Source organism: Marasmius oreades, chromosome 1 (assembly GCF_018924745.1).
Source record: "Marasmius oreades isolate 03SP1 chromosome 1, whole genome shotgun sequence".
In the NCBI taxonomy this organism is placed as follows: Eukaryota; Fungi; Basidiomycota; class Agaricomycetes; order Agaricales; family Marasmiaceae; genus Marasmius; species Marasmius oreades.
This window is the reverse complement of record NC_057323.1, coordinates 1,869,144-1,890,879: the sequence shown is the minus strand read 5'-3', so window position 1 is coordinate 1,890,879 and position 21,736 is coordinate 1,869,144. Positions and strand designations below refer to the sequence as shown.

General features: G+C 47.7%; 11 protein-coding genes across 17 annotated transcripts; 7 read left to right on the top strand and 4 right to left on the bottom strand.

Annotated features, from left to right (window-relative positions):
* Positions 1-284: 284 nt before the first annotated feature.
* Positions 285-1,436, top strand: E1B28_000556 (uncharacterized protein; the record flags this gene model as incomplete). The annotated part of the gene is made up of 5 exons (XM_043146408.1): positions 285-373; positions 431-485; positions 540-587; positions 651-761; positions 819-1,436. 5 exons carry the CDS (start codon positions 285-287, stop codon positions 1,434-1,436), a joined length of 921 nt encoding a protein of 306 aa, XP_043015110.1.
* Positions 1,363-3,316, bottom strand: E1B28_000555 (uncharacterized protein; the record flags this gene model as incomplete). 2 transcript variants are annotated; one of them, XM_043146407.1, is made up of 5 exons in its annotated part: positions 1,363-2,480; positions 2,547-2,653; positions 2,712-2,983; positions 3,060-3,116; positions 3,190-3,316. In XM_043146407.1, the coding sequence occupies 4 exons, from the start codon at positions 3,314-3,316 to the stop codon at positions 2,651-2,653; spliced, it is 459 nt and encodes a 152-aa protein (XP_043015109.1). In that variant the 3' UTR covers positions 1,363-2,480; positions 2,547-2,650. The 2 variants fall into 2 exon arrangements, with proteins under 2 accessions (XP_043015109.1, XP_043015108.1); XM_043146406.1 differs by having other exon boundaries at positions 1,363-2,660.
* Positions 3,153-4,280, top strand: E1B28_000554 (uncharacterized protein; the record flags this gene model as incomplete). Its single annotated transcript, XM_043146405.1, has 6 exons — positions 3,153-3,177; positions 3,247-3,376; positions 3,436-3,489; positions 3,540-3,749; positions 3,806-3,914; positions 3,982-4,280. Exons 2-6 carry the CDS (start codon positions 3,362-3,364, stop codon positions 4,278-4,280), a joined length of 687 nt encoding a protein of 228 aa, XP_043015107.1. The 5' UTR covers positions 3,153-3,177; positions 3,247-3,361.
* Positions 4,281-4,442: 162 nt separating this feature from the next.
* E1B28_000553 (uncharacterized protein) lies at positions 4,443-5,580 on the bottom strand (the record flags this gene model as incomplete). The annotated part of the gene is made up of 8 exons (XM_043146404.1): positions 4,443-4,655; positions 4,724-4,843; positions 4,901-4,972; positions 5,026-5,031; positions 5,086-5,185; positions 5,251-5,354; positions 5,408-5,464; positions 5,530-5,580. 8 exons carry the CDS (start codon positions 5,578-5,580, stop codon positions 4,443-4,445), a joined length of 723 nt encoding a protein of 240 aa, XP_043015106.1.
* A 200-nt stretch (positions 5,581-5,780) lies between these two features.
* On the bottom strand, positions 5,781-7,282 carry E1B28_000552 (uncharacterized protein). Of its 2 annotated transcripts, none has more exons than XM_043146402.1 (6): positions 7,026-7,282; positions 6,869-6,961; positions 6,510-6,811; positions 6,323-6,459; positions 6,100-6,266; positions 5,781-6,034 (listed from the first exon to the last, which is right to left on the bottom strand). In XM_043146402.1, the coding sequence occupies exons 1-6, from the start codon at positions 7,261-7,263 to the stop codon at positions 5,847-5,849; spliced, it is 1,125 nt and encodes a 374-aa protein (XP_043015104.1). In that variant the 5' UTR covers positions 7,264-7,282; the 3' UTR covers positions 5,781-5,846. The 2 variants fall into 2 exon arrangements, with proteins under 2 accessions (XP_043015104.1, XP_043015105.1); XM_043146403.1 differs by having other exon boundaries at positions 7,030-7,282.
* Positions 7,283-7,544: 262 nt separating this feature from the next.
* On the top strand, positions 7,545-8,405 carry E1B28_000551 (uncharacterized protein; the record flags this gene model as incomplete). Its single annotated transcript, XM_043146401.1, has 6 exons — positions 7,545-7,583; positions 7,642-7,687; positions 7,743-7,759; positions 7,822-7,897; positions 7,960-8,279; positions 8,334-8,405. 6 exons carry the CDS (start codon positions 7,545-7,547, stop codon positions 8,403-8,405), a joined length of 570 nt encoding a protein of 189 aa, XP_043015103.1.
* A 249-nt stretch (positions 8,406-8,654) lies between these two features.
* E1B28_000550 (uncharacterized protein) lies at positions 8,655-8,987 on the top strand (the record flags this gene model as incomplete). Its single annotated transcript, XM_043146400.1, has 1 exon — positions 8,655-8,987. One exon carries the CDS (start codon positions 8,655-8,657, stop codon positions 8,985-8,987), a length of 333 nt encoding a protein of 110 aa, XP_043015102.1.
* Positions 8,988-11,093: 2,106 nt separating this feature from the next.
* On the top strand, positions 11,094-11,815 carry E1B28_000549 (uncharacterized protein; the record flags this gene model as incomplete). Its single annotated transcript, XM_043146399.1, has 2 exons — positions 11,094-11,381; positions 11,441-11,815. 2 exons carry the CDS (start codon positions 11,094-11,096, stop codon positions 11,813-11,815), a joined length of 663 nt encoding a protein of 220 aa, XP_043015101.1.
* A 525-nt stretch (positions 11,816-12,340) lies between these two features.
* Positions 12,341-13,603, top strand: E1B28_000548 (uncharacterized protein; the record flags this gene model as incomplete). The annotated part of the gene is made up of 10 exons (XM_043146398.1): positions 12,341-12,400; positions 12,465-12,520; positions 12,571-12,613; positions 12,668-12,773; positions 12,832-12,881; positions 12,931-12,999; positions 13,065-13,153; positions 13,221-13,275; positions 13,333-13,454; positions 13,516-13,603. The coding sequence occupies 10 exons, from the start codon at positions 12,341-12,343 to the stop codon at positions 13,601-13,603; spliced, it is 738 nt and encodes a 245-aa protein (XP_043015100.1).
* Positions 13,604-13,950: 347 nt separating this feature from the next.
* On the top strand, positions 13,951-17,956 carry E1B28_000547 (uncharacterized protein). Of its 2 annotated transcripts, XM_043146396.1 has the most exons (17): positions 13,951-14,638; positions 14,696-14,837; positions 14,894-14,904; positions 14,967-14,978; positions 15,039-15,064; positions 15,118-15,143; positions 15,204-15,345; positions 15,405-15,452; positions 15,500-15,587; positions 15,635-15,674; positions 15,736-15,814; positions 15,864-15,984; positions 16,044-16,680; positions 16,734-16,995; positions 17,050-17,270; positions 17,323-17,446; positions 17,504-17,956. In XM_043146396.1, the coding sequence occupies exons 1-17, from the start codon at positions 13,981-13,983 to the stop codon at positions 17,702-17,704; spliced, it is 2,838 nt and encodes a 945-aa protein (XP_043015098.1). In that variant the 5' UTR covers positions 13,951-13,980; the 3' UTR covers positions 17,705-17,956. The 2 variants fall into 2 exon arrangements, with proteins under 2 accessions (XP_043015098.1, XP_043015099.1); XM_043146397.1 differs by having other exon boundaries at positions 14,696-14,978; positions 17,504-17,806.
* Positions 17,957-19,047: 1,091 nt separating this feature from the next.
* Positions 19,048-21,637, bottom strand: E1B28_000546 (uncharacterized protein). 4 transcript variants are annotated; one of them, XM_043146392.1, is made up of 12 exons: positions 21,514-21,637; positions 21,040-21,463; positions 20,949-20,991; positions 20,804-20,897; positions 20,617-20,749; positions 20,364-20,562; positions 20,126-20,305; positions 19,908-20,072; positions 19,750-19,858; positions 19,641-19,697; positions 19,419-19,579; positions 19,048-19,342 (listed from the first exon to the last, which is right to left on the bottom strand). In XM_043146392.1, the coding sequence occupies exons 1-12, from the start codon at positions 21,609-21,611 to the stop codon at positions 19,107-19,109; spliced, it is 1,899 nt and encodes a 632-aa protein (XP_043015094.1). In that variant the 5' UTR covers positions 21,612-21,637; the 3' UTR covers positions 19,048-19,106. The 4 variants fall into 4 exon arrangements, with proteins under 4 accessions (XP_043015094.1, XP_043015095.1, XP_043015096.1 ...); XM_043146393.1 differs by having other exon boundaries at positions 21,040-21,637; XM_043146394.1 differs by having other exon boundaries at positions 19,641-19,858.
* Positions 21,638-21,736: the final 99 nt, after the last annotated feature.

Below are 21,736 nucleotides of genomic sequence, written 5' to 3'. Positions count from 1 at the left end.
AATGAGGCCAAGACTGATGCGAGGGTTCGACCATTCAGTCTTCTAGTTGTGGCACCATCTTCTCCCCTGTAAGATCTCGACAAGTGCCCTCCGATCATAGATCAACTTCAACTTTCCGTCGCTGCCCTGAGTATCCTGTCGGGTGGGGTCTGCTGGAAAAAGTGTACACTTCTATTTTCCCATTATTCTTTGAATACAGTCGTCGGGAAGCCAAGCCAAGCCCAAATGCTCGATACAAATACCACCACCCCTGAACCAAGGTCTCCCCGTAACCCAAAAAAAAAATGATCACCGAGCCAGCCACCAAAGCCAAGAAGAAAACCAGCGGAAATTCGGAAGCCAAAGTAACCGCAGATGGCGACCATCGAAAGAGGTTTGTTGTCAATGTTTTCCACTTTTGAGTTGCTCCTCAGTCGCTGACTTACGATAGGCGTCGTAATCGGACTACACAATCCTGCCTTAATTGTCACACTTCGAAGCGAATGGTAACCATATCTTCTCTTCTTAATCTTATATTGTTTGCTAATTTACCCTGATAGTGCGATAGAAGGCGTCCTGCATGTTCGCGATGCACACAACTCGGCCTGGTGAGTGCAGGCTACCCTCTCGTTCAATCAATGCTCGTCGAGAATGCTGACTCGTGCTACCAGACCGGATTGTGTGTCTACGAGGTAGACGACCCCAATCAACGTTCGGACCCGCAAGATGAGAGCTCTAGGCTGCTCAAACGAGTGGCTGAGTTGGAAGGCGTGATCCGGGAGGTAAAGGGTCAAATTCTTCTGTTACAGGGGGATTTTGCTTACTTTTTTGTTGCCTAGTTAAAGAATAAACCACATCCGCGATGGGTACAACCTCGAGAGGATCCGATGGGAGACCCAAAAATTACTGTTTCGAATGAGCCAGTCAGGTCTGGCGCATTCGGTGAGGCGGTTTCTAGCCCAGCAGTAGCAACATCGCCCACGTGTTACTTCTCCAAATCGAGTCCTGGTGCACCAAGCCCGGCACGATATAGTCCTCCAGTCAACACCCCCGCCCTTAGCTCCCCTTCACCCGGCAGTACTACGCCATCCAGCGAGTCTTCCTTCACATTACTAAACGATCCCAGAGCCCCTCCTCGACTGGATCTAACTGCCTTGTTCTCGCCTTATCCCAGTGGACCCGTTTCAGGGTATGATGGCGCTTACGGAGGTCAAAGCGATCTGCTCTATTGCGAGCCATTCTCGGAGAAGAACGCAAATACGCGATGTAATTGCCTGGCTGAAGCCGACAATTACAACGCCTTACTCGAATTATCATTGCGACTTCGCAAAGCAGCTCAGACCATGGCTCAATCCCGCTTCCATCAAATGGGTCCACCGTGCACCCTTCATCAACATATTGCCGAACTGGATGTTTACACTAGGAAAGTTTATAGCAACTTTTTCGCGACTTTCTGACTGACCTTGACTCATTATATAGCAACCGACTCACATCGCTCGACACTTACACCATGCCGACGAACGCTACCCTTCCTAGACAAGCCTGTCCGGTGGGCTCCTACTTTGATGCCAGGTGTCCTAGTGACTACAATCACAAACTGACTCAGAACGTAAACCTCTCGACCGTGTCGCCAGTATCAGACACTAGTCATCAGCCGTGGGATATGTTAAACATGAACCCGAATTCATATATACGAGAGGACTCGTTTATGTCTTGGGAGCCCTCTAGAGCCTGAGATATGCTGTAGTTATCTTCCTTTGTACCATGTAACCATAACACTGAGATAAGTATATACCTTGACGAATTACCAGAAGCTTAAGTTGCAAAATTTCTGGATATCGACTTTTGCAGCGGGTCCCTCGTGTTCCCCTCATTGGACAGACTTGGAGTCTCCACAAATTCAAGTCTGTGTGGTTTCCACTTGATCCGACTTGTAATTCGACTTCGTGACATGGGTTATAGTAGCTGAGGTAGCGAGGAAGTCCAGATCACCCCGATTGACGAGGAGCTTTGTGTTGAATGACGAGTTTAGGGGCTATCAGTAAGAGATTTAACCCCTTCTAGATCAAAAAGCTGTTGAGCAATGGTAATACAAAGTTCAATAGGAAGCTGAGGAAGAACGCCCGGGGATTCGGGAATATCATGGTTCAAGTGCCAAGAACGAGATTGAAAATTAACATTGGTCCCAGCTCGCCTCCGCCGCTCTTTCTCATGGCCAATAAATTTTCACAGCCAGGAACCCACCAAACCCACCAGAGAGTGGTCTGGGATGGTTTGTGGTTTGTGGTTCTGTGATGTGATGTGATCGGTCGTGGTCGCTTTGTTCTTCCTCTCGCGGGTGTGAAAAACATGAATGGCAAATGCCGTAGCCGAAATCGGTATGTCAGACGCAGAAAAGCGGAGCTCCCATGCTTGTCGTTCTTTTGATCGTTTTGTGTACAAGGGATGAGACTCGCAGGCAGTGAGAAAAGCGAGGAGATTGAGGTGCCAAGCCATTTACGCTACGCTTAGAGTTCGAGATAAGATGGATATCAGATATGTAAGTGGATGAGAATAGAATAGGGTACTTGAGAGTTGCTGCTTGAGCCAATACAATATCTTTGTATTTCAATAGTTGGGGTCGTCGGACACGAGGCATTCTACGACTCAGTAGAAGCATTCTAGGTAGCAGTCACTGTCAACTAACTCGCTTAATCAACCGAATAAGCTACTGAACTGTGGAATACACTTACAACAGGATGGTGGAAAGGGTCAAAAGATTCTCCCAGATATGTACGAGAAACCGGCCCACTCAGCAACGGAACGGCAGCGAACTCGGGGGCCACCAGTCTGAGTCTCTTGCTTACGAGGGTCCCGACCGACAAAGTGCAATACCGCTCGAGATTCTCAGCACAACGGCACTCAGGCGACTCTGCCAAATCTAGGTCTACCTGTGACCCACCGATGGAACATCGGATTCGGTTATCCCCCCACATCTCCTTTTCCAGAAGTCTGGCCAGGACGCCTGTCATAGACAGTTTCCATCAGGACTTCGGGAATATCCCGCCAAACCTTGGGCTTTAATGTACAAACACGCATACCTGTAAGTAATCCGTTCCGGAAACGTTCCAGTGAGAAGAGTGACTCGACCGACTTGACTATTTTCCGGGGTCCATGTCACGAACCTTGAAGACTGCGAATGCAGAAAATAACAAACATGTTAGGTCCCACGGTTCATAAGTCTGTCGACCCAGGTCTTGTTAATGTCATCTGTGCTGAATCTTGCAGCTGAGCTGAATGCTTGAAGAGTACCAACGACTCCGAGGAGGAAAGGTGGAACCTGTTGCTGACTCAGCATACCAAACTTGAACCCACAAATCATCTTGGCACTTATACGACTAAAATGGCTTCTCACTTGGTAGGATTCGTGTTACATTTTCTTACAGAAAATCACTCACAGCAGAGTTTGCCAAATAGGCTAACATTTTTGGAACGGAACAAGACCGTGTCAATTGTTCCTTCTACTACAAGGTTGGAATCAGCCAATATCGCCCCGCCCTCCGCTAATGAAATTTTCCTAGATTGGCGCATGCCGCCACGGCGACCGCTGCTCTCGAAAACATATCAGGCCTCCATTTTCACAGACCATTCTCTTGCCAAACGTGTATCATAACCCTGCTCACGATCCGGTTTGCAAGTTGACCGAAAAGGAACTTCAGGAAGGCTTTGACGCAGTGTATGAAGACTTATACTGCGAGCTCGCCAAATTCGGGCACCTCCTTGAGCTACATGTATGTATCAGTTGCCAAATGCCAGGACGGCACCTTGACTATTATCAATTTGTTAGGTTTGTGATAACGTGGGTGACCACTTGATTGGAAATGTGTACGCAAGATACGAATGGGAGACAGAGGCGCAAGCTGCAGTTGATAACCTGAACGACCGTTGGTACGCAGGTGCGAACTTTCACGACTCTGCATTCCTTGCTTGGAACCTGACCTCGTCTGATACCTTTTATTTTAGGTCGACCACTTTATGCAGAACTCTCCCCCGTCACCGATTTCCGTGAAGCATGCTGTCGCCAAAATGAAAACGGGGAATGCAATCGTGGAGGTTTCTGTAATTTTATGCACTTGCGGTTAGCTTCGAAAGAGCTCGTGGACTCATTACGAGTCGGGCAACGGCTCGAGCGGAGATTACACCCTCCACCAGCTCACGGTGGGGGTGGATGGGAACCTGGTAAACGAGAAGGTCGCGCTCGCAGTGCCAGCCCAAAACGAGCTGGGAGTCACTCTGGCGAAGACCGGTGGACACGGAAGTAGAACGTTTTAGCCAAAGTCATGGCTGTCATGTATCTCAAAAACGTAATGTCAAAAGTCGCGTCATTACACGATTGTGTTCGTGAAGACTCCATATTTCTAGAATAGAAAACGAGAAGACAACCCGCCGGCTCGATACAATATAATTAATGTTTCTCCCGTTGATTATACTCTCTGGTAAGCGAGTTCACGCTTCTCGTCTGAATACAACGGCACGTTGCCCACGACGCCCATCCGAGGAAACCCGGGCTCTGGTTTATATGGATAGTAATAATCCGCGTCAGCATCTCGGGGTGCATTGATATATGATGGCAGATACGCGTTGGGGTGGAACAATGATGGTCTGGCGGCGTCGGGAGGGAGTCCAATGGAGAGCACCTGAAATGAAACAATAAATTTATAGTTGGTCCCGAAGAAGCTCAATCTCAATCCCGCAAAAAACGCACGATACTATTTCTGAATATCCCGGGGCTCTTCACCCTCCATTGAGGCGCTGCGTTCTGTCCAAATTGTTGACGGTCGGCATCAGTCCACCTCTTTGTCATCCTGTTTACATGGGTACGTCCCTAGGAAAGTTACGGGTCCGTAAGTTTCAGTATTGACAAGGAATCGTGCCACCATACCATCAATTTCCACAATGCGATGGGTAGCAGGAAGACGAGGATGGTGCCAATAAAGATACCGAATAAGATTGCCTGAGGTTTAGTCAGTCCCGCGAGCTGTGCCACGTAAGAAGGAAAGACTTGACCTTTGCCTAGTATTCATGTCAGAGGGACGTGTAAATTTATGAAAGGCAGAAAGAACAAACCTCGACCACACTCTCGGCTGTAAGCGGCCCAAGTGAATCACGGCGCAAAACTGCGCTGAAAACAACAGGTTGAAGGGCTATCGGAGCGGCGATGAATGCACTGGAAGAATCACAACACAATCACAATTTAATGACCTCCTTCAATCGATGGGAAAAACGGCTCACATCAATGCCGCGACCATCCAGATCCTTTCGAACCATGGTTTGCTGTACCCAGAACACGCTTGTATCACACTGGAGATACGTAAATCCCAGACTCCAGCAGTAATCTTCCGAATTGTAGTGTGAATAAAATGCCATAACATGTTATTCCTTGACTTACTTGATTCTGAAGTTCAAAAGGCACCGTCGTTGGTGGTGGTTGCCCTGGGGAGAGATACTTGAAATATGCAAATGCCACCGCGCGTTCATATCAGGCGATAGAGACCATGACCAGGTACTCACTAACACGATCTCGTTTGCGTTTCTCCGGACAGCATTTGAGAACATGAACATTTGGGACCAGTCCGAATGTTGAGACGATACGAGGTGATTATAGGGGAGAAGACCTAGGCTTTTCCTTGTAAACTGGCTCAGTCAATGAGCAATTAGTGGCCACTTGGGCTTTGATGATGAAGGAAGGAAGGAGAGATGAATATCTTCCTTTGCGTCGTCCCACACCCACAACGACGGTTGCCTTCTCTGCATCGCTTGCATTGACCAAATACAGTCGTGATATCGATAGCAACAAATAGTGTATTTTTAGTCGACATGTTAAACCACTACGAAAAGGTGCCCATGCTACCAACAGGTAAACGGTATACAGGTGCACTGAAATATTGTCGAGTTTTGCCCCAGCGGCCCCGATCCCCCTCATCGTTTACATGGACGTCGCGCCATTTGACGTCCAATCCAACCTCGGCCAAATGAAGTTCGGAAAGGTGGGTGTAGACGTCGTAAAAGAGGATGTCTGTACAGAGCCCAGTAACCATGATGGATGATAGGATCAGAAATATGGGTAGACGGCCAACTCACTCGTTGCCCCAAGGCCATTGAAGAAACCAAAGCGGGACTGCGGTCCGGAAAGCAAGTCTGGAAGGTGCTCAAAAAAATCTCGAAGATCCCTATACCCTTCAGAGAATGTGTCAGTGTAAACCACATCGAAGCCACCCATCTCGATCAGTTCAGCCATCTGAGTCTGCCTGGGGAGTTTGCACCCTAAATGATTGCACTTGCCTTCGAAGATCACGCAACTCACCATGTTCCTTCCAAAATTTTCACACCTGCTTTACCATACCAGCCCCTGTTCTTCATAAACTGAAGTACGTCGGGATGTGGTTCGACAATGTAGTGCAGAGCCGGAGGGACGGAGAGGCCCTGGAAAAGGCTGTCTATCTAGAATTATATGGTTTAAGGAGCGACGGGCAAGGAAACAAGCAACCCACGATCCCCAGCCCATGGCCGATATTCAGTATTCGGAGCCCCGCTAGATTAGGATGCCCTTCGCACAGTGCCCGCACTGTTTCTTCCATGATACCTCGTTCCCATCCCATCATTACTCCGATTTCCTCGTTTTCTGCTTTCACCACGCAGATTTCCTGCCCTTGATCGTCGGTTACAAAGGAAAGTTTCGATTTTAAGAATGTACTTGTGGAACCGGCAGCCGTTTGATCGGGATTGTTTAGAATCAGAGAATTCGCAGGAGACTGTGGCCTGGACTTCGAAGAGAGAATGCCCAATAACATCTCTGTCACCGCAATACAGTCAATAAGGAAAGTCAGAGCCGTTAATTAGACCACTTTACCACTGCGGATTCCATGATCTCGAATGAGAGTATAAATCTTCTCATTGTTGAACGATAGGGCGATCTCGCCCGCTGTATGATTCAAATGATCCACTGCAGAATCGTGAATAAGCTTCAGCCCAAAAAAGATCATCAAGTGAGCCGACGCCTCACCCACCCACATTCCAGACAGCTCCTTCGGCGAGAAGATATTTCACCAGGACTTCATTTTGCATATAAGCAGCGGCATGGAGTGCAGAAATCCCTTCAAGTTCATCCTGATACCACAGCGGTGCACCCATTTTAATGTGATTTTCTATAAAGGTGTTCGGTTCGCCTTGCAAGATCATGGCAATCAGAGCTTCTCCTGACTGAACGAGTGTGTCAAGTTCTGCATCTGTCGCGGTGCTATCCATAATTTTTGTGAGACGTGAAGGAGACGTGATCTCCGCACGTGAAGCGACACAGTGACAAAAGCATGACGTGTCGAGAATCGCGTAAAAAGGTCATTGTGTCAATTCTCGACACGTAAAACATGTCAGTGTGACATAAGCATGAGCTGTAAAACAGAAGCGGCCGCGGACTTGCTGACGGTTCCTTAAAGATGTTTGTTTGTGGGTTATGATTATAAATGTTCTTTCGGCGCTGCTTCCACCCCACTAGGTCTTCAACTACCATCCGTCGCTTCAGAACAATCATGTCGGCTGCCACGAGAGAGGAAAGAAGATGGAACCGTGTGAGGCTTTTGTTTTTGGGCGCCGACTTCTGACTTCTGATTGTTTCCCGTGCAACAGTTTAGTGACCATATGAACAGTCTCCATCAGTGGTTTAAAGACGAATGTCAGAGACTCTACTTTCTTATTTCTTGGATCTTGCTCTGACTTCCCGGATAAAGATAACACCCTATACGAAGTGAGCCCTTAAACACATTTCCACGCCAAGGGATTGTCGTCAATTCAACCGCGGAAATCTAGCTTGCAGATGGTTCATTCACGAAGCGAGGATGGTCCCTTTCATTATATCTTGAATCCGCTAGACGTTTGAATCAACGTCTGTATCCCGCTTTTTCGTGTCACTGTCCTGGTCAATTCATGAATATGTTTTCGATTCAGATCTTACTATGCACCATACGATAGAGGAGCGACACGTCTTCCCAATGCTCGCCATCAAAATGAAGGAGTTTGCGACCGACTCGGAGCACCTGAAATCTCACAGGGGAATACACGAGGGTTCGTTCCGATTCGATTTCTCTTTTCCCTGCCAAGAACTTCCGACTTTCGGGAACTCAAAAATATGGTTTCTTCCAGGCATGGACAAATTGCAGGAGTTGGTCAAAAAATACAAGAAGGAACCCAGCACTTATTCGCCCGAGGAGATGCGTGCTTGTCTGGACAGTTTCAGGGACGTCCTTTTCAATCACTTAGATCAAGAGGTGCCCTTTTTCCCGTTCAAAGCTTATCGACCCTTGCTTATCGCTGAAATCTAGGTAGATGACTTGAAAGCCGAAAACCTCAAGAAGCATTGGTCATTAGAGGAATTAGAGGAAATGAACATGTAATTCACTGCTACGTTTTTCACAAAACCTACTCGAGCGAAAGCGGTATCATGCTCGATGCTCTTGCTTCAACAACAAACACTGGATATCTGATATCTGACACCTATCGCCTGCTCCCGTTCTCCGACGATGATATCCTCGGGGACTTTCTGGTTGCTTTCTAGTCCGGTTTCTGCACGGGAGCAGGGTAACTTTAACCACGGAATGCGTTCATGATTCAAACTTAGGGACCGACGAACGCATCCGCATCATATGTCCGTTTCCCCCTCCTCGGTGCCTGCATTCTCCTGCCCGACGTCAGCCAAGCCTCGTACTTATCCTCTCGGTAAAGTAGGCTACGGTCCGGAGAATAAGCGGTATAGTGTGTCTCAATTGGGGTCAAGGGAAACCTCAAGTGAAGATGATCGCATGAATCGACGTGATTCGGAAGCACAATGGCAGCACTCACCCCCACATCAGGAAAAGCAACGGAAGACCGTGCAGAAGGTGACCGCGAGAGATTCCAGTTCCAATGCAACTCCGATTGTGGAAGGTTCGTCGCAGGCAACAAGGACCCTGGTTCCAACGACGTGGCACGGACTTTGAAAGACAAAGAAACAGATTGACATGCAAATACTCGCGTTCCGTTCTCATACTCGCCTTCAATCTGCGCTTGTTTGAAAACAGACACTGGAATCAGCATCATTACAACGTTAGCTGTCATTTCCATCGAGAACATCAACAAACGAAGGCGCATCCACAAACGAAGCTTTGACGTTTGAGCCCTAAGTTAGTTGACTTCAGTCTGGGCTCGCGAGCGACAATACGGACCACGTCAAATCGCACCAGCATACATGTCTTCCTAAATAAGTGTTCCCATATTTCTATGAATCAGAGCTTTGAAAAATTTTCCTTACAGAGTCGAGTACCGTACTCTCGGTCAGGGTTGTATCTGGTAATTTTCGTAGAAAGAAATATGATTTACTATCAACTCAGGCTACCTTACAACCACGATCGGAGATGAAGAGGGGCCAAGGGGGTGAATTCGGTGGCTTTTTGAAAGTTCTCAAACTTGCAGAAGGACCGAAGGACCCGATGGTTTGAAGGGATTCGTACCGTACTACCGTACAGTGGCGCACATGTTTGCACACAAGTATCGCACCTTGGTCTCTGTTCCAAACCTTTCGTGAGGAGAGAAATATCGGAATGGATCTCCGAGCATTGCGGGGAAAGTACCAGTGATATGACTCAACCTCCAGGTGTTCCCACCTTCACCGAGATCGGATGGCAATCATCCTGACAGTACTCGTAAGTGCCTCAGCCTTCGAGCGGACACGGCGCAGACCTGGGAAGCCTCGAGATACTTCCTATGACCGGGTCGATTTGAGAGAGAGAAGTCGCCGGACCCAGTTTCTGAGGATTAAGAGTCTTTGGGCAACGACGGTGGTTGCGACTGTGGTACGGAGTCGAGCAAGTCAAGCCGTCGAGTTTGAAATTCGACTTTTGCTCGGGCATCGTTCACGCCAATACCCATGTCTGCAACGGCTAGTACCAGCTATCCTGTTTTTGATCGCGAAAATACAGGTTTGTCTGTAGCGCCTGCTCAGCGTGATCACGGAGGCGGCTGCGCTACCACATGTATGTCGCTCCGGCCCCTCAGGCCTCCACAACTATCCTGGGCGGCCTATAAACGTTTAAACGTTGACCCTACTTCAGGTTTCAGGCTCTGCCAACAAGTCAGGGCCTGGCTCCAAATGCACCTCTATCAACTGGCAGGTGTGACAACCTCATATTTATCATTCTTGGATTCATGTCTAAAGCTTTGTTGAACAGAGACTGGTTCGACTGCACTTTTCTCTCCCTCGTATTTTCCTTCGCTCGACTTTGAGCTCTACCACCCTTCAACCAGGTTCTGAAACACCGTTCTTCTTAGTTCGACCGCAGCTGTCGAGTATTGTCCATTCACAGTCGCAATCGTTCCCTTGGCACTGGTTCGATGCGCCTCTCTTGCGACGAGTGCAACACCTTGGGATTATGACCCTCAGTCCGACCCCGATGAAAGTCTAATAAATCAGGACCAACCGCACAAATCTCCCAGACAGTCTTGCCTGCGGTCGTATTGGAACCTTTATGCACTCTAGATTCCCACAGCAGACGAAGAGACCAATCGCTTTGCACGAAAGACACCTCTTAGGTCTTCCTTACAGTGGTGGTATTCCATTCGACCAGCTATCCCCATATTCACTCTGCTTGAGACTTTCCGACCTCAAGCTGCAAGGCTATCTCTCTCGAGTCCCGGTCGCGTCTGCAGCCTTGCGATTCTGTTGGGGAGTCGCTCCAATCATATGCTGTTGCACGATGTACTGGAGCGTAACCAATATTTCAGAGTATGAATTCGAGATTTTCAAATACGAGCGGTCTGCGGAATCTTTCAGGATTCAGGATATTGTCCGGATGATAGGGTGGTGATGTCACGAGTTTCACAATCCCGATGGGAGGATGTGTTGGCTCCCACTTGCTGGAGAAATAGAGAATAGGCGCAGATTATAATTGAAGAGTTCAAACGCTTCAAAGAAATCGCACTTAGAGGGACTGAAAGAGACCTAGATTTTCTGATTCACGTACCAGTAGTGTTGGAGTGGACTTTGTAGTAAATACACAAAGTTCCCACGACTGTTCCCACGCTTCAACTTCACCATAAACACATCGAGGATGACGAGTCCGGAAGCAGAGAAGGATGTATCCCGCCCAGCCAATCGACATGCGCTTACTGCTACTGAACGTCAACGTGTTCAACTCGATAAGCTGCTCAAAGACCCCTCCAAACCTGCTCACATTCCGACACAACTGAAAGACAAAACAATACGCCCTCCGCGGGAGATGATGAAGAATGTTCAAGGTTCGAGTGCAGGCGCAGGAAGTGGTGAATTTCACGTCTACAAAGCAAGTAGACGGAGGGAGTACGAACGGTTAAACCTTCTGGAGGAGCAGTCTAGGAAGGTAAGATCTTCCTTTCATTCTATCGTCTTTCACTCATCTGGTACGTTTCGTGCTCGTAGGAAATAGAGGCGGCCGAGTTTGAGAGGCGAAGGAAAGAAGCAGAGGCAATTGCAGAGGCAAAAACGGCTAAGAACCGTGCAAAACGCCAGAAGAAAAAGGAAAGATTAAAAACCACCAAATCATCTGAATCGAAAGCGGCCGAGGGAGGAAGGGCGGTGGATGGACCTGGAAGTGAGGTTCCGTTCAAAAAGAGAAGGTTAATCAATGGCAGGGAACTCGTGTTTAAACGGCATGATGGGGAAGACGAGTCTGAAGATGACGATGAACCTCAAGCAGAGCGCGCCTCGCTGGCAGATGCCGGAGATGCCTTGTCAGCTCATGAACCACAGGCAACCGCAGTAGAATCGTCACGGGTTGTTATACACGATGACTGAGCATATGTGTGTATGTACCTACTTCTTCATATTCAGGCCCGGTTGATGAATCATGATGTAGCTCTTTACAATCATAATGCTATGTTTGCGGCATTCGAGTAATCCGGACCGACGATTGTGGAATGTTGTCCCAACTGCGTGCTCTCCCGCACATCCGTTCTTTACTTGCTATCCGTGCTTTTCTTCTTTGATGTTCAAGTCACTTACAGCGGCCGGACTTTCACCTTTCTATCGATGGTATTTTACCGCACAGCATGGAAATCAGTAAGCGACAGTCACTGACTGCCGCTATTTTTGTACTGACGTTATATCGCCACCTCTGAGTTCTATACTTTCTTACCCCTGCCACCGAGCGTTATCAACAGTTACAATTCATCCCCCTCATTGTCCCAGCTTGCGCCGTCTTCAATCCGACCGAATATTAACCCTCCTTATCCATGTTTTTCCGTCGTCCGACGAGTACGAGATTCGCCTTAAGGCGGTATATAAGGGTAAACTTCTCTCTTAGGAGAGATGCCAATTTCAATGCTTCGATCTTCAATAGCCGTCGGTTCTCTCGTCTTCTTGGGTTCTCTCGTCTACCGGGTAGGCTTCAAACACCTTTTCCCAGAGTACAATCACATCAGCTGACAACTCACTAACCGCGCAGGCTGTCGCCCATGGCGGAGTCTTGGACTATAAATTCGGGAAAGTCTGGTACAACGGGTATGTCCGTAATGATGCACTGCTCCAACTGGGCTTACGCGATGATTCAGATTCGTTCCATATACGTCCGCGGTTGGACAATCGTCGATCCAAGTAATTGGGCATTTCGCGGGGCTAACCTTTCCGTTAACTTACTCTTGTTGGTAGCGTGAATGGGACCAATACGACCCAATAACCGATGTGCAAGACGCCGCGCTCTCGTGCAACTACAACGGTGCTGCCTTGAATAAACAGCTTTCTGCGACCGTCGCAGGTAAACAGGTTCCGTCGTTTTCTTTTCCGGGAGTCAGTTGACTGACTCGGCGCTTCAGCGGGCACTTCTGTAACTGCTTACTGGAACCCGTGGCCTCACACCATCGGGGTTCGTCATCACTTAACTTGCCTTAACGTTGCTTTTAATTGTTTTGTAGCCTGTCCTTGTCTACATGGCACAATGCCCAGGATCATGTACATCCGCTGATACATCCGCCTTGAATTGGGTATGACTTTCCTGCTACAGTCCATAGATCATTCATGGAGCATGATATTGATGGGGAAAACACAGTTTAAGATTGACGAAGCTGGATTGCTTTCCGGAGATCTTGCTACTGGAGAATGGGGAATGGGTCAAGTTGTTCAAAACAACAATAGTTGGTCAGCTTACTTCACTCGACTCTCGTCGCCATTCTCTAATCTGTATCTAACGTCGGTTCATCTTCAGGACATCCGTCATCCCTGCCTCCCTCCAACCAGGGGAGTACATGATCAGACATGAGGTACGCTTGAAATTGCTCGTGCTTGTCTCTGGCTGACCGTAGCTCCGCCATGCTCAGTTGATTGCGATCCACGTACCTGAAATTCCGCAATTCTACCCGAATTGCGCTCAGCTGAAACTGACGGGAAGCGGTAAAGCTGTACCTACACAAACTGTGAAATTCCCTGGAGGTTATTCGCAGTGCGTACTCGTTTAGCCTTCTTAAGATTCCATCGCTGAATACTATATCGTTCTTCCGTAGGACTGACCCCGGCCTTATTGTCGACATTATCGCCGATGGAGATCAGACTACTTACACAATACCTGGACCTTCCGTTTTCAGAGGATAGAAGGTGTTAAGAAATTCACTAGACCCAGTGAAATCTATGTTTTTACATAAAACTGAAGTTTGTTATGACTGGAACCTTGCCGTTTCGACCAAGCCTTTCTCAACTTCATGTATGAAGTGTTCGAATATTCTTCTTTAACCGATTTTTCGGCTGAAGACATATATAATATATACGTCTGGCAGTCCTAGGTTTCTGTATTGTCAATCTCGGCCAGGCAGGCCTTATAGCGACTCCCCATGTCCCCTTTAATATTTTGAAGGTCTCAGGGAGTGGGGACTGAAGTTGCAGCTAGTACATGAGGGCTACCACCAAGCAACACACCCCATGGCCCGTGAGAAAACTTGAAACAGCAGTTTGCCTTCCTTCCGTCCACACGGATGGACAAACTCTCCAGGTCCTCCAGGTCCTACACCACTTCTTCTTCTCATTCCAGGAGGAACATCGGCATTGCCTTTCTTATACTCTCTCTAGTATTTGGATTCAATTTCACGCTCGATTACTTTGCACCTCGTCGGCGTACCAACTCCGCAGGCCACTTCCAACGCGACGTCCTCCAACGATGTCGTTCTCTCAAGATTAAAGCAGGGCCTGCTTCAGATTTTTACTCTCGGTCGGAATCTGACCGTTTTGTCCACGGAACAAAACCGACATTGATCAAGAACGCGAAGATATGGACGGGAATGGATAATGGAACTGAAATCATCTCCGGTGACATCCTACTCGACAAAGGTCTCATAAAGGCTTTGGGAAATGTTGGAAAATCGTTGTTATCTCAATACAAGGATGACGAGCTCGTTGTTATGGATGCTCAACACCGCTATGTCACGCCCGGAATCGTCGATGTGCACAGTCACATTGGAGATGCTTCTAGCCCTTCATTGGAAGGTGCTGAAGACGACAACTCTGTCAAAGGAACTATCGCTCCCTGGATGCGCTCTTTGGATGGGCTCAACACTCACGATGATTCATATGCGCTCTCAATTTCAGGTGGTGTCACGACTTCCGTCGTGTTGCCTGGCTCAGCAAACGCGATTGGTACGTTTATCGCGTGTCTCCCAATGTTTCTGAAGTCTAAGGTCCCGCTTCTATCAGGTGGCCAGGCTTTTGTCATCAAACTTCGCAAAACGGATGAACGCAGTCCGACTTCCATGGTTTTAGAACCTCCTGAGAACCTTCATTTGAAAACCTCCATTTCCAGACATTCAGCTGGAACTACACCTTGGCGTCATATGAAGTTAATCATTTCGGTTCTTTCCTGCGGATGATGACCACGACTAATGCTTGATTCAGACATGCTTGTGGTATGTATTCCTCGAGAGCATCAGAGCATCAATGGTCAATTATCTTTGTCCCTCTTTATCAGGGGAGAACCCGAGTAATTAATAATTTGTTGCATCTAATATATCCCATTACCTAAAGCACGTTTTTCTCGCAGGTCGAGTTTATTCGGATACCAGGATGGTGGGTTTACAAATATCAACTTCTTGATATGTTTTTCACTATCTTAAGCTTAGGATACCATCTGGGCCTTCCGTGAAGCGTTAGTGGTCTCGTCTTGACTGAAACTCCGATCAGAGTCATTTTACTTTCTTGTCTGTAGCTATAACAAAGCCGCCCAGATCAAGAAACAACAAGACGACTTCTGTGCTCGAGCAGAGGCGGGCGACTTTGAAGGACTTGGCGATTTCCCACATGATTTAAAATGGGAAGCACTGGTTGATGTACTCCGAGGCCGTGTAAAGGTGTGTATTGAATACACAACCTTGCATCTCTTTTCTCATCAACATTGGCTCGTCAATAGGTCAATATCCACTGTTACGAAGCGGTCGATCTCGACGCTTTGGTTAGAGTAGGTGGTGCGGCTTTCAACAAGGATCCTTGTTAACCGTACTTCAGCTATCGAACGAATTCAAGTTTCCAATTGCTGCATTCCACCATGCGATGGAGACGTATCTTGTTCCCGATCTTCTTAAAAAGGCTTACGGTAAGTTTTCTTGGTTGAGCATTCCATCCAGCTAAATGCGTGGTTAGGGAATACACCGGCAGTCGCGTTGTTCGCCACAAACGCGAGGTAACCACTCGTGGCCTCGGGTTACAACGAACCCTCACTTACCCCTGTTCATCACTCACAGATACAAAAGAGAAGCATATCGCGCTTCGGAATTCGCACCTAAAATTCTGGCTGAACATGGCATCAGAGTCACTATGAAGGTAAAGTCATTCGACCTTCGTGAATCTTTCGTATTTACAACACATTCAGAGTGATCATCCGGTTTTGGACTCGCGACACTTGTTGTACGAAGCGCAGCAAGCACATTTTTATGGGCTCCCGGACAATTTGGCGATAGCAGCAGTCACCAGCAACTCTGCAGAGGTTATGGGTATGCCTTTCCTCTTTCCCATTCCTCGTTAGAATATTCATATACTCTATCGTCTCCAGGAATGGGTCACCGTATCGGTTATCTGAAAGTTGGCTGGGATGCCGACGTTGTCATATGGGACTCCCATCCTCTAGCTCTTGGTGCCACGCCGGTACAAGTTTTCATTGATGGTATACAACAACTTTACGACCCATACGTCATCAGCAAGCCAGAGGCATTCCAAGAAACGCCCAAGGTTCCCAACTTCGACAAAGAAGCACATGAAGCGGTAAAGTATCAAGGACTCCCTCCGTTAACGCCGAAAACGAGTTCAGCCGAGACAGTCATATTCACAAATGTGAAGAGCGTATTCACAAGGTCGGGAGCTGGCGTCCGGAAATTATTCTCTTTTGAAGAGAAGGGGGCATTGGGAGACGTTGTTCGAAGTGGGAAAATCACTTGTTCTGGTCAATGTGTCAAGGACCATTTCGTTGAAAATGCGGACGTGCTGGTCGTCGACTTGGAGGGCGGTTCGATTTTCCCGGCGCTAGTGTCATTTGGTGCACCGCTGGGGTTGGAGGCTATAAACCAAGAACCATCGACGAACGACGGAAACGTGTTTGATCCGCTAATGTCGCCTGTTCCGTCGATTCTTGGAGGTGACTCTGCAGTTGTACGAGCAGTTGATGGGTTACAGTATAACACTCGTGATGCCTTGTCCGTTTTTTCTTTCTTTTGCTTCTCACTCGGCCTCTTAATCTTTCACTTAGGCTAGCATACCGAGGAGGTGTAACCACCGCCATCACAGCTCCTAGTCATAGGAAATTCTTCTCAGGACTCAGTACTATGTTCTCGACGGGGGCATCGCACAAGTTGGAAGAAGGTGCCATCATTCAGGAAGTGACCGGACTTCATTTTTCTGTCCGACACTTTGGTTCGCCCAGTGTTAGCACCCAGATTGCAGTGCTTAGAAGGCTGTTGTTGAACCCTCCGGAAGGTGATTTGGGTGAACAGCTCAAGCTGGTACTTCAAGTGAGGACATACTTTACCCGTCAGCATTGGAAATGCTGAAATCGATCCATACAGCGTGTTATGCCTTTGGTTGTCGAAGCTCATAGCGCGGATGTCATTGCTACACTTATACTTTTGAAGAAAGAAATAGAATACCAGAAGGGATTCTCCATCAAACTCACCGTCACAGGTGCCTCAGAGGCTCATTTGCTTGCGAAAGAACTCGGGGAAGCTGAGGTTGGGGTAATTCTGAACCCACCGAGACTTTTCCCCCACGTTTGGGAAGATGTGAGGATGTGAGTGGAGAACCTTCCTTTCATGACTTACTTCGTTAACTTCTCGGTTTAGACTTGCTGGCCCACCACTCACAGAACATAACGCGATAACGAAGCTCGTGGCCGAGAATGTTACGGTCGGTATTGGGAATTTAGAGATATGGAGCGCGAGGAGTACACGATTTGACGTTGCTTGGGTAAGTCCGTGTTGATTTCCTCTTGAAGAGGAGTTCTCAACAAAGACGACAATCTAGGCGTCTTTGGAAGCCGACGGCAAGCTGAGTAAAGAGCAAGCTATTGCCTTGGCGTCTAAGAATCTCGAGGACTTACTCGGCGCAAAGATTGACGACGAAGAGACTGATCTGGTTGCCACTACTTCTGGTGACTTGTTTGAATTGAATGCGAAGGTTGTGGCTGTTGTGTCCCCGAAACGGGCGTCGGTGGATCTCTTCTGAGTTAGCGAGGCGTGGTGAATTGGACGATTTTGGCTCATCTTGCTGTTTATATGTATTAGATTGCTTTTCCATTTACGCGGCGAATTGCCTGATACGTCTCGGACTGTTGAGTATATAGTATACTGGGAACTTGGGACCTATATGGGCCCATAAGTACGCCATCCAAACCACATTGATATCAATACACCGCTAGAGTTCAATATGCGTGCAAGCACTGTGAAAATCTCTCCGAGTCGCTTTGAATGTTCGTCGGGTCTCCATAGGACACTCATCTCAGTCTGCTATAAGTGCCTCTCAAGCGACCCACCATGCCTATTACGAACTCGTATATAGTACGCAATCCAAGAGCGGACTCTAATCCTGTACCCGACTCCTCTGGCTCAAGTTTTCCTCTGTTCAGGCTCAAACAGGCTCTCACCGGCTTTGCGATACCCTCGAAACTTTAGACTATAGTGCTGTGAAGCAATCCCCTCCGTCATCTCAATTTTCAGGAAGTCTTCCAGTCACGTTGCCACTGCTCCAATCAATAATCGCTGTACGTGCTATTCACAATAGCTCTCTCAATACGCCTTCTAGCCTGATTTCGACCAGCTTGACCTTCAAAGGTCTCGACACGTTTATAATCCACGCCATTCATCTTTTTATATGGGGGCGCTTTACCTTCTAAGCTCCACCGTTTTGCTAAACTCATCCGTCCCTATCCTCAGGCTCCCCCCACCTCATGATTGTCATGTTGCGATTTTCATGAAAATTTTATCGGACTTGGATCCGTGACGCGACCATGGGGGATGGCTGACGCTTCGACAATAGATTGGAGGAAACCGCGAAATCGATGGTCCATTTATTTACATGAGGTTTCTGGTGTCGGTTGTGCATTTCGGACGATCGGATGATTCGGATCGTTGAGTTTTGAACATCGGATATAATATTGAACGCTTAGCGCGTTACTATTGTCCCAGCGCCAATACTCTTTCTGTAATCGTCCTCGGAGTCATTAATACCCATGACTGGCGCAGTACTAAATACAAAGGCTCAACACCATTCTTCGTGTCCAGCTTAGCATGCAAGTCAGCAGACGAGGATCGCTGGAAAGCATCATTCAGCTTCAAGTTCCCCGCAAGTTCAGTGATCGTTAGAGAAGCCTTCAGGGATGAGGTTCCGTGGCGTTGTGTTGGAGTTTTGTGCTCACGATATATAACTGAATCGGCTAGAAACGGGTCACAGGAAGCGAAGAGGGAAGCAGCGAGTAGCAACCGAGCTGGCTCAGTTCAGAACGACGGAACAATACCCGGTTCACAACCCCTAAGCCGAATTTGGACTACCTCGATCATTCTATGTAGAGCTCTGCTTCAAGTTCGAGGATTCAACTATATAGCACATACCCCCACTATACAGAAGAAGTCTATTCAACGGTTTTCTCCTCCAATTCATTATTTCCGTCAGATTCCGCTTGATACTTCTCGTTAATGGCAGCAAGCACGACCTTCAACAGCTCTGATGCCCGCATGACTTCCTCTGTATTGCTTCTGGCCACAATTTCCACATACTCTTGCGCGAGAAATAAATCACCGTCTGGTATCTTCACTTGGTATTCGGCCACTTCCAAAGCGGACTTGGCATACTCATGCACGGGCCGCACTACATACATAGCAAAGGGAAAGAAAAAAAAAGAAAAGGTTAGACGACAGCTGATATGAACACAGGGTTGACTTACAGTCTGCTTGGCACACTTCTACTACTCGTCGGTGGTAAGCTATTGACTCAAAAAGTTCGTCTAAATCTCGGTGAACTTTCGCTAATAGAATGTTCACAGAGATCTCGTGCGGATTGGCCGAAATCAAGGCGCGCTTGTAACATTCGATAGCTTCCCGGAGTCTGGCCAAGGGATAGGGCACGTTTGTGCGTTATGGACGGAGGCAGGAAATAAACTACTAACCTTCCCATTTCTTCGTAACATTGGCCAAGGCCTTGCCAGAGCCGTGCGTCGTACGGTCTACAAGTGACACCGTATTACTAGCGACAACTAGAGCCGTGGAAAACCATACCTCAAAGCCGCCGCGAACTGATAGTAATGCAGAGCGTATTGGTGCATATTCAATAATTCGTATGCTTGCCCCAGGCCATACCATGCTCGATAGTCCTTTCGATCAGAGCCTTGAAAAGATGAGAATTTTCTCGTAGAAGTAACAAAACGGTCTCTTACCAACTGCACGTCGGTAGCACTGAATGGCTGCATGAGAATTTTTAATCTCCACATACTCGTGTCCTAACAGAGTCCATGCTGATAAGAATTTTGGCTCAAGCTCGACAGCCCGGCGGAAATATTTGATGGATTTGGCATGTTCCGCGCGGAGAGAGTAGTAATTTCCTGAAAGGTTACATTCATGCGTGATTTTGGAAAGACAAAGGGCGGGTATTAACCTAGTAAACAGCATATTTCTGGTTTGTCTTGGCCAAGCGGCACAAAGTCGTGGACAAGTTTTGTAAGCTTCAGCCGATTATCGGTCACATAGAGAATGTTGGAGAGAATATCAATGTCCTCTATCCTTTGCGGATCGAGAGCGAGAATCCGATCGAACTGGCTCTCAGCCTGGTTGAATTCTTGCCTGAGATTAAGGGGGGAATGATAAGGCAAAGAGGAAACTGTACCCAGACTTACCATGCATGTAAAAAAAACCGCAAGCCTTGAGACTCATGATCCAGAGACTACCTGGGAAGTGATCAGGGCCTACAAGGAGATCACACAAACTGAGCTCGTTCTCAGTGGGTATGTGTAAGTCAATAAGGGTCTTGACTTGGAATATTTGGACCAGTGGATGTGTGGGAGGCAGAGGAAGTAATGATATTAGAGATGAGAGCTGCAAGAAACAAGCCGTCAATGGAATGGTCGAGGGCATTTGTCCGTCACTCACTTCCTCCCCGTCGCCTATACAACTTGCGAGTAAACACCAAGTAGCCCAACACCAAGGAAAACCAGCAAGAGAAAGCAGCGCATTTTCGATAGCTTCTTCACGGAGTGAAAGGCGCGAACAGAAAAGAGCTTTCCTGAATATCAGATGTCATATCCTAATCTTACCGCGGGTGATTGTGGTTTCTTACAAATAGAGTAGAAAAGGGTCGGTGGTGTTTGCCACTTCGCCCAATAACTGGTGAAATTTCTGGTCAAGTCCGAGCGGGAGTGGGCGTCGATTATCTAAGTAAATGAGTTAGAGGAACCCTAAGCAATAACAATGAAACCAATCACGATCGAAGTTATGCCAGTTTTTGCCCGAGGACAACTCGTGCGCCTGCATGGATCAGGGTTTAACTTTGAAAGGACGAAAGATGGAACACACCAGAAACCGGGCGTATAGCGAAAGAAATGTTGCATTAGGGCTCGTACAACCTATCAAAACAGAAGAAACGCGTCCGTAATCTTTGAACTGCATGAAACTTCGTGCTGTAGCCAATTGATCTATATCCTTCTCCTCCGCATCTCTCCAGGAATCTGGCGAATAAGTTTGCAGATGGGGTGCGTGGGGATGCCGATGAGAATGGAACTCTGGACTTTGCGTTGCCGGTTGGGGTGTAGATTGACTTTGTCTACCAGGAATGGGCGATCCAACTGGCTCTTCAGTTGACATGCTCATGTTCATATCGGGATGGGGCGAGTTCCGACTACGAGCAGGTGTAGAGGTTGAAAAGGTCGCGTCGAGAAGTGGTGAAGGTAGCGAAGCTTTACGTTTCGACAACGGTAATGACAATAGAAGTTCAGATAACCTGCGTTGGGGTACGATGAACGAAGCTGGAATATCAAGCATGACACGAACCATTTCGATGCGTCAGATAACCCCCTTTTCGAACACTCGTGAATAGCGATTCGTATTTCTGATGCTGTTTGTGAGTCAACCGTCGTTTGGATCGTCATGTTGTGTAGGAAAGAGTAATGGGGAGGGAACGGTACGAAAACGGCCCGGTCAGCCCTCAGTTTAATTTTGGCCATTTTTCATGCCAAATCTCACCAGATCACCGAAAAAATGGATGTAACATGCC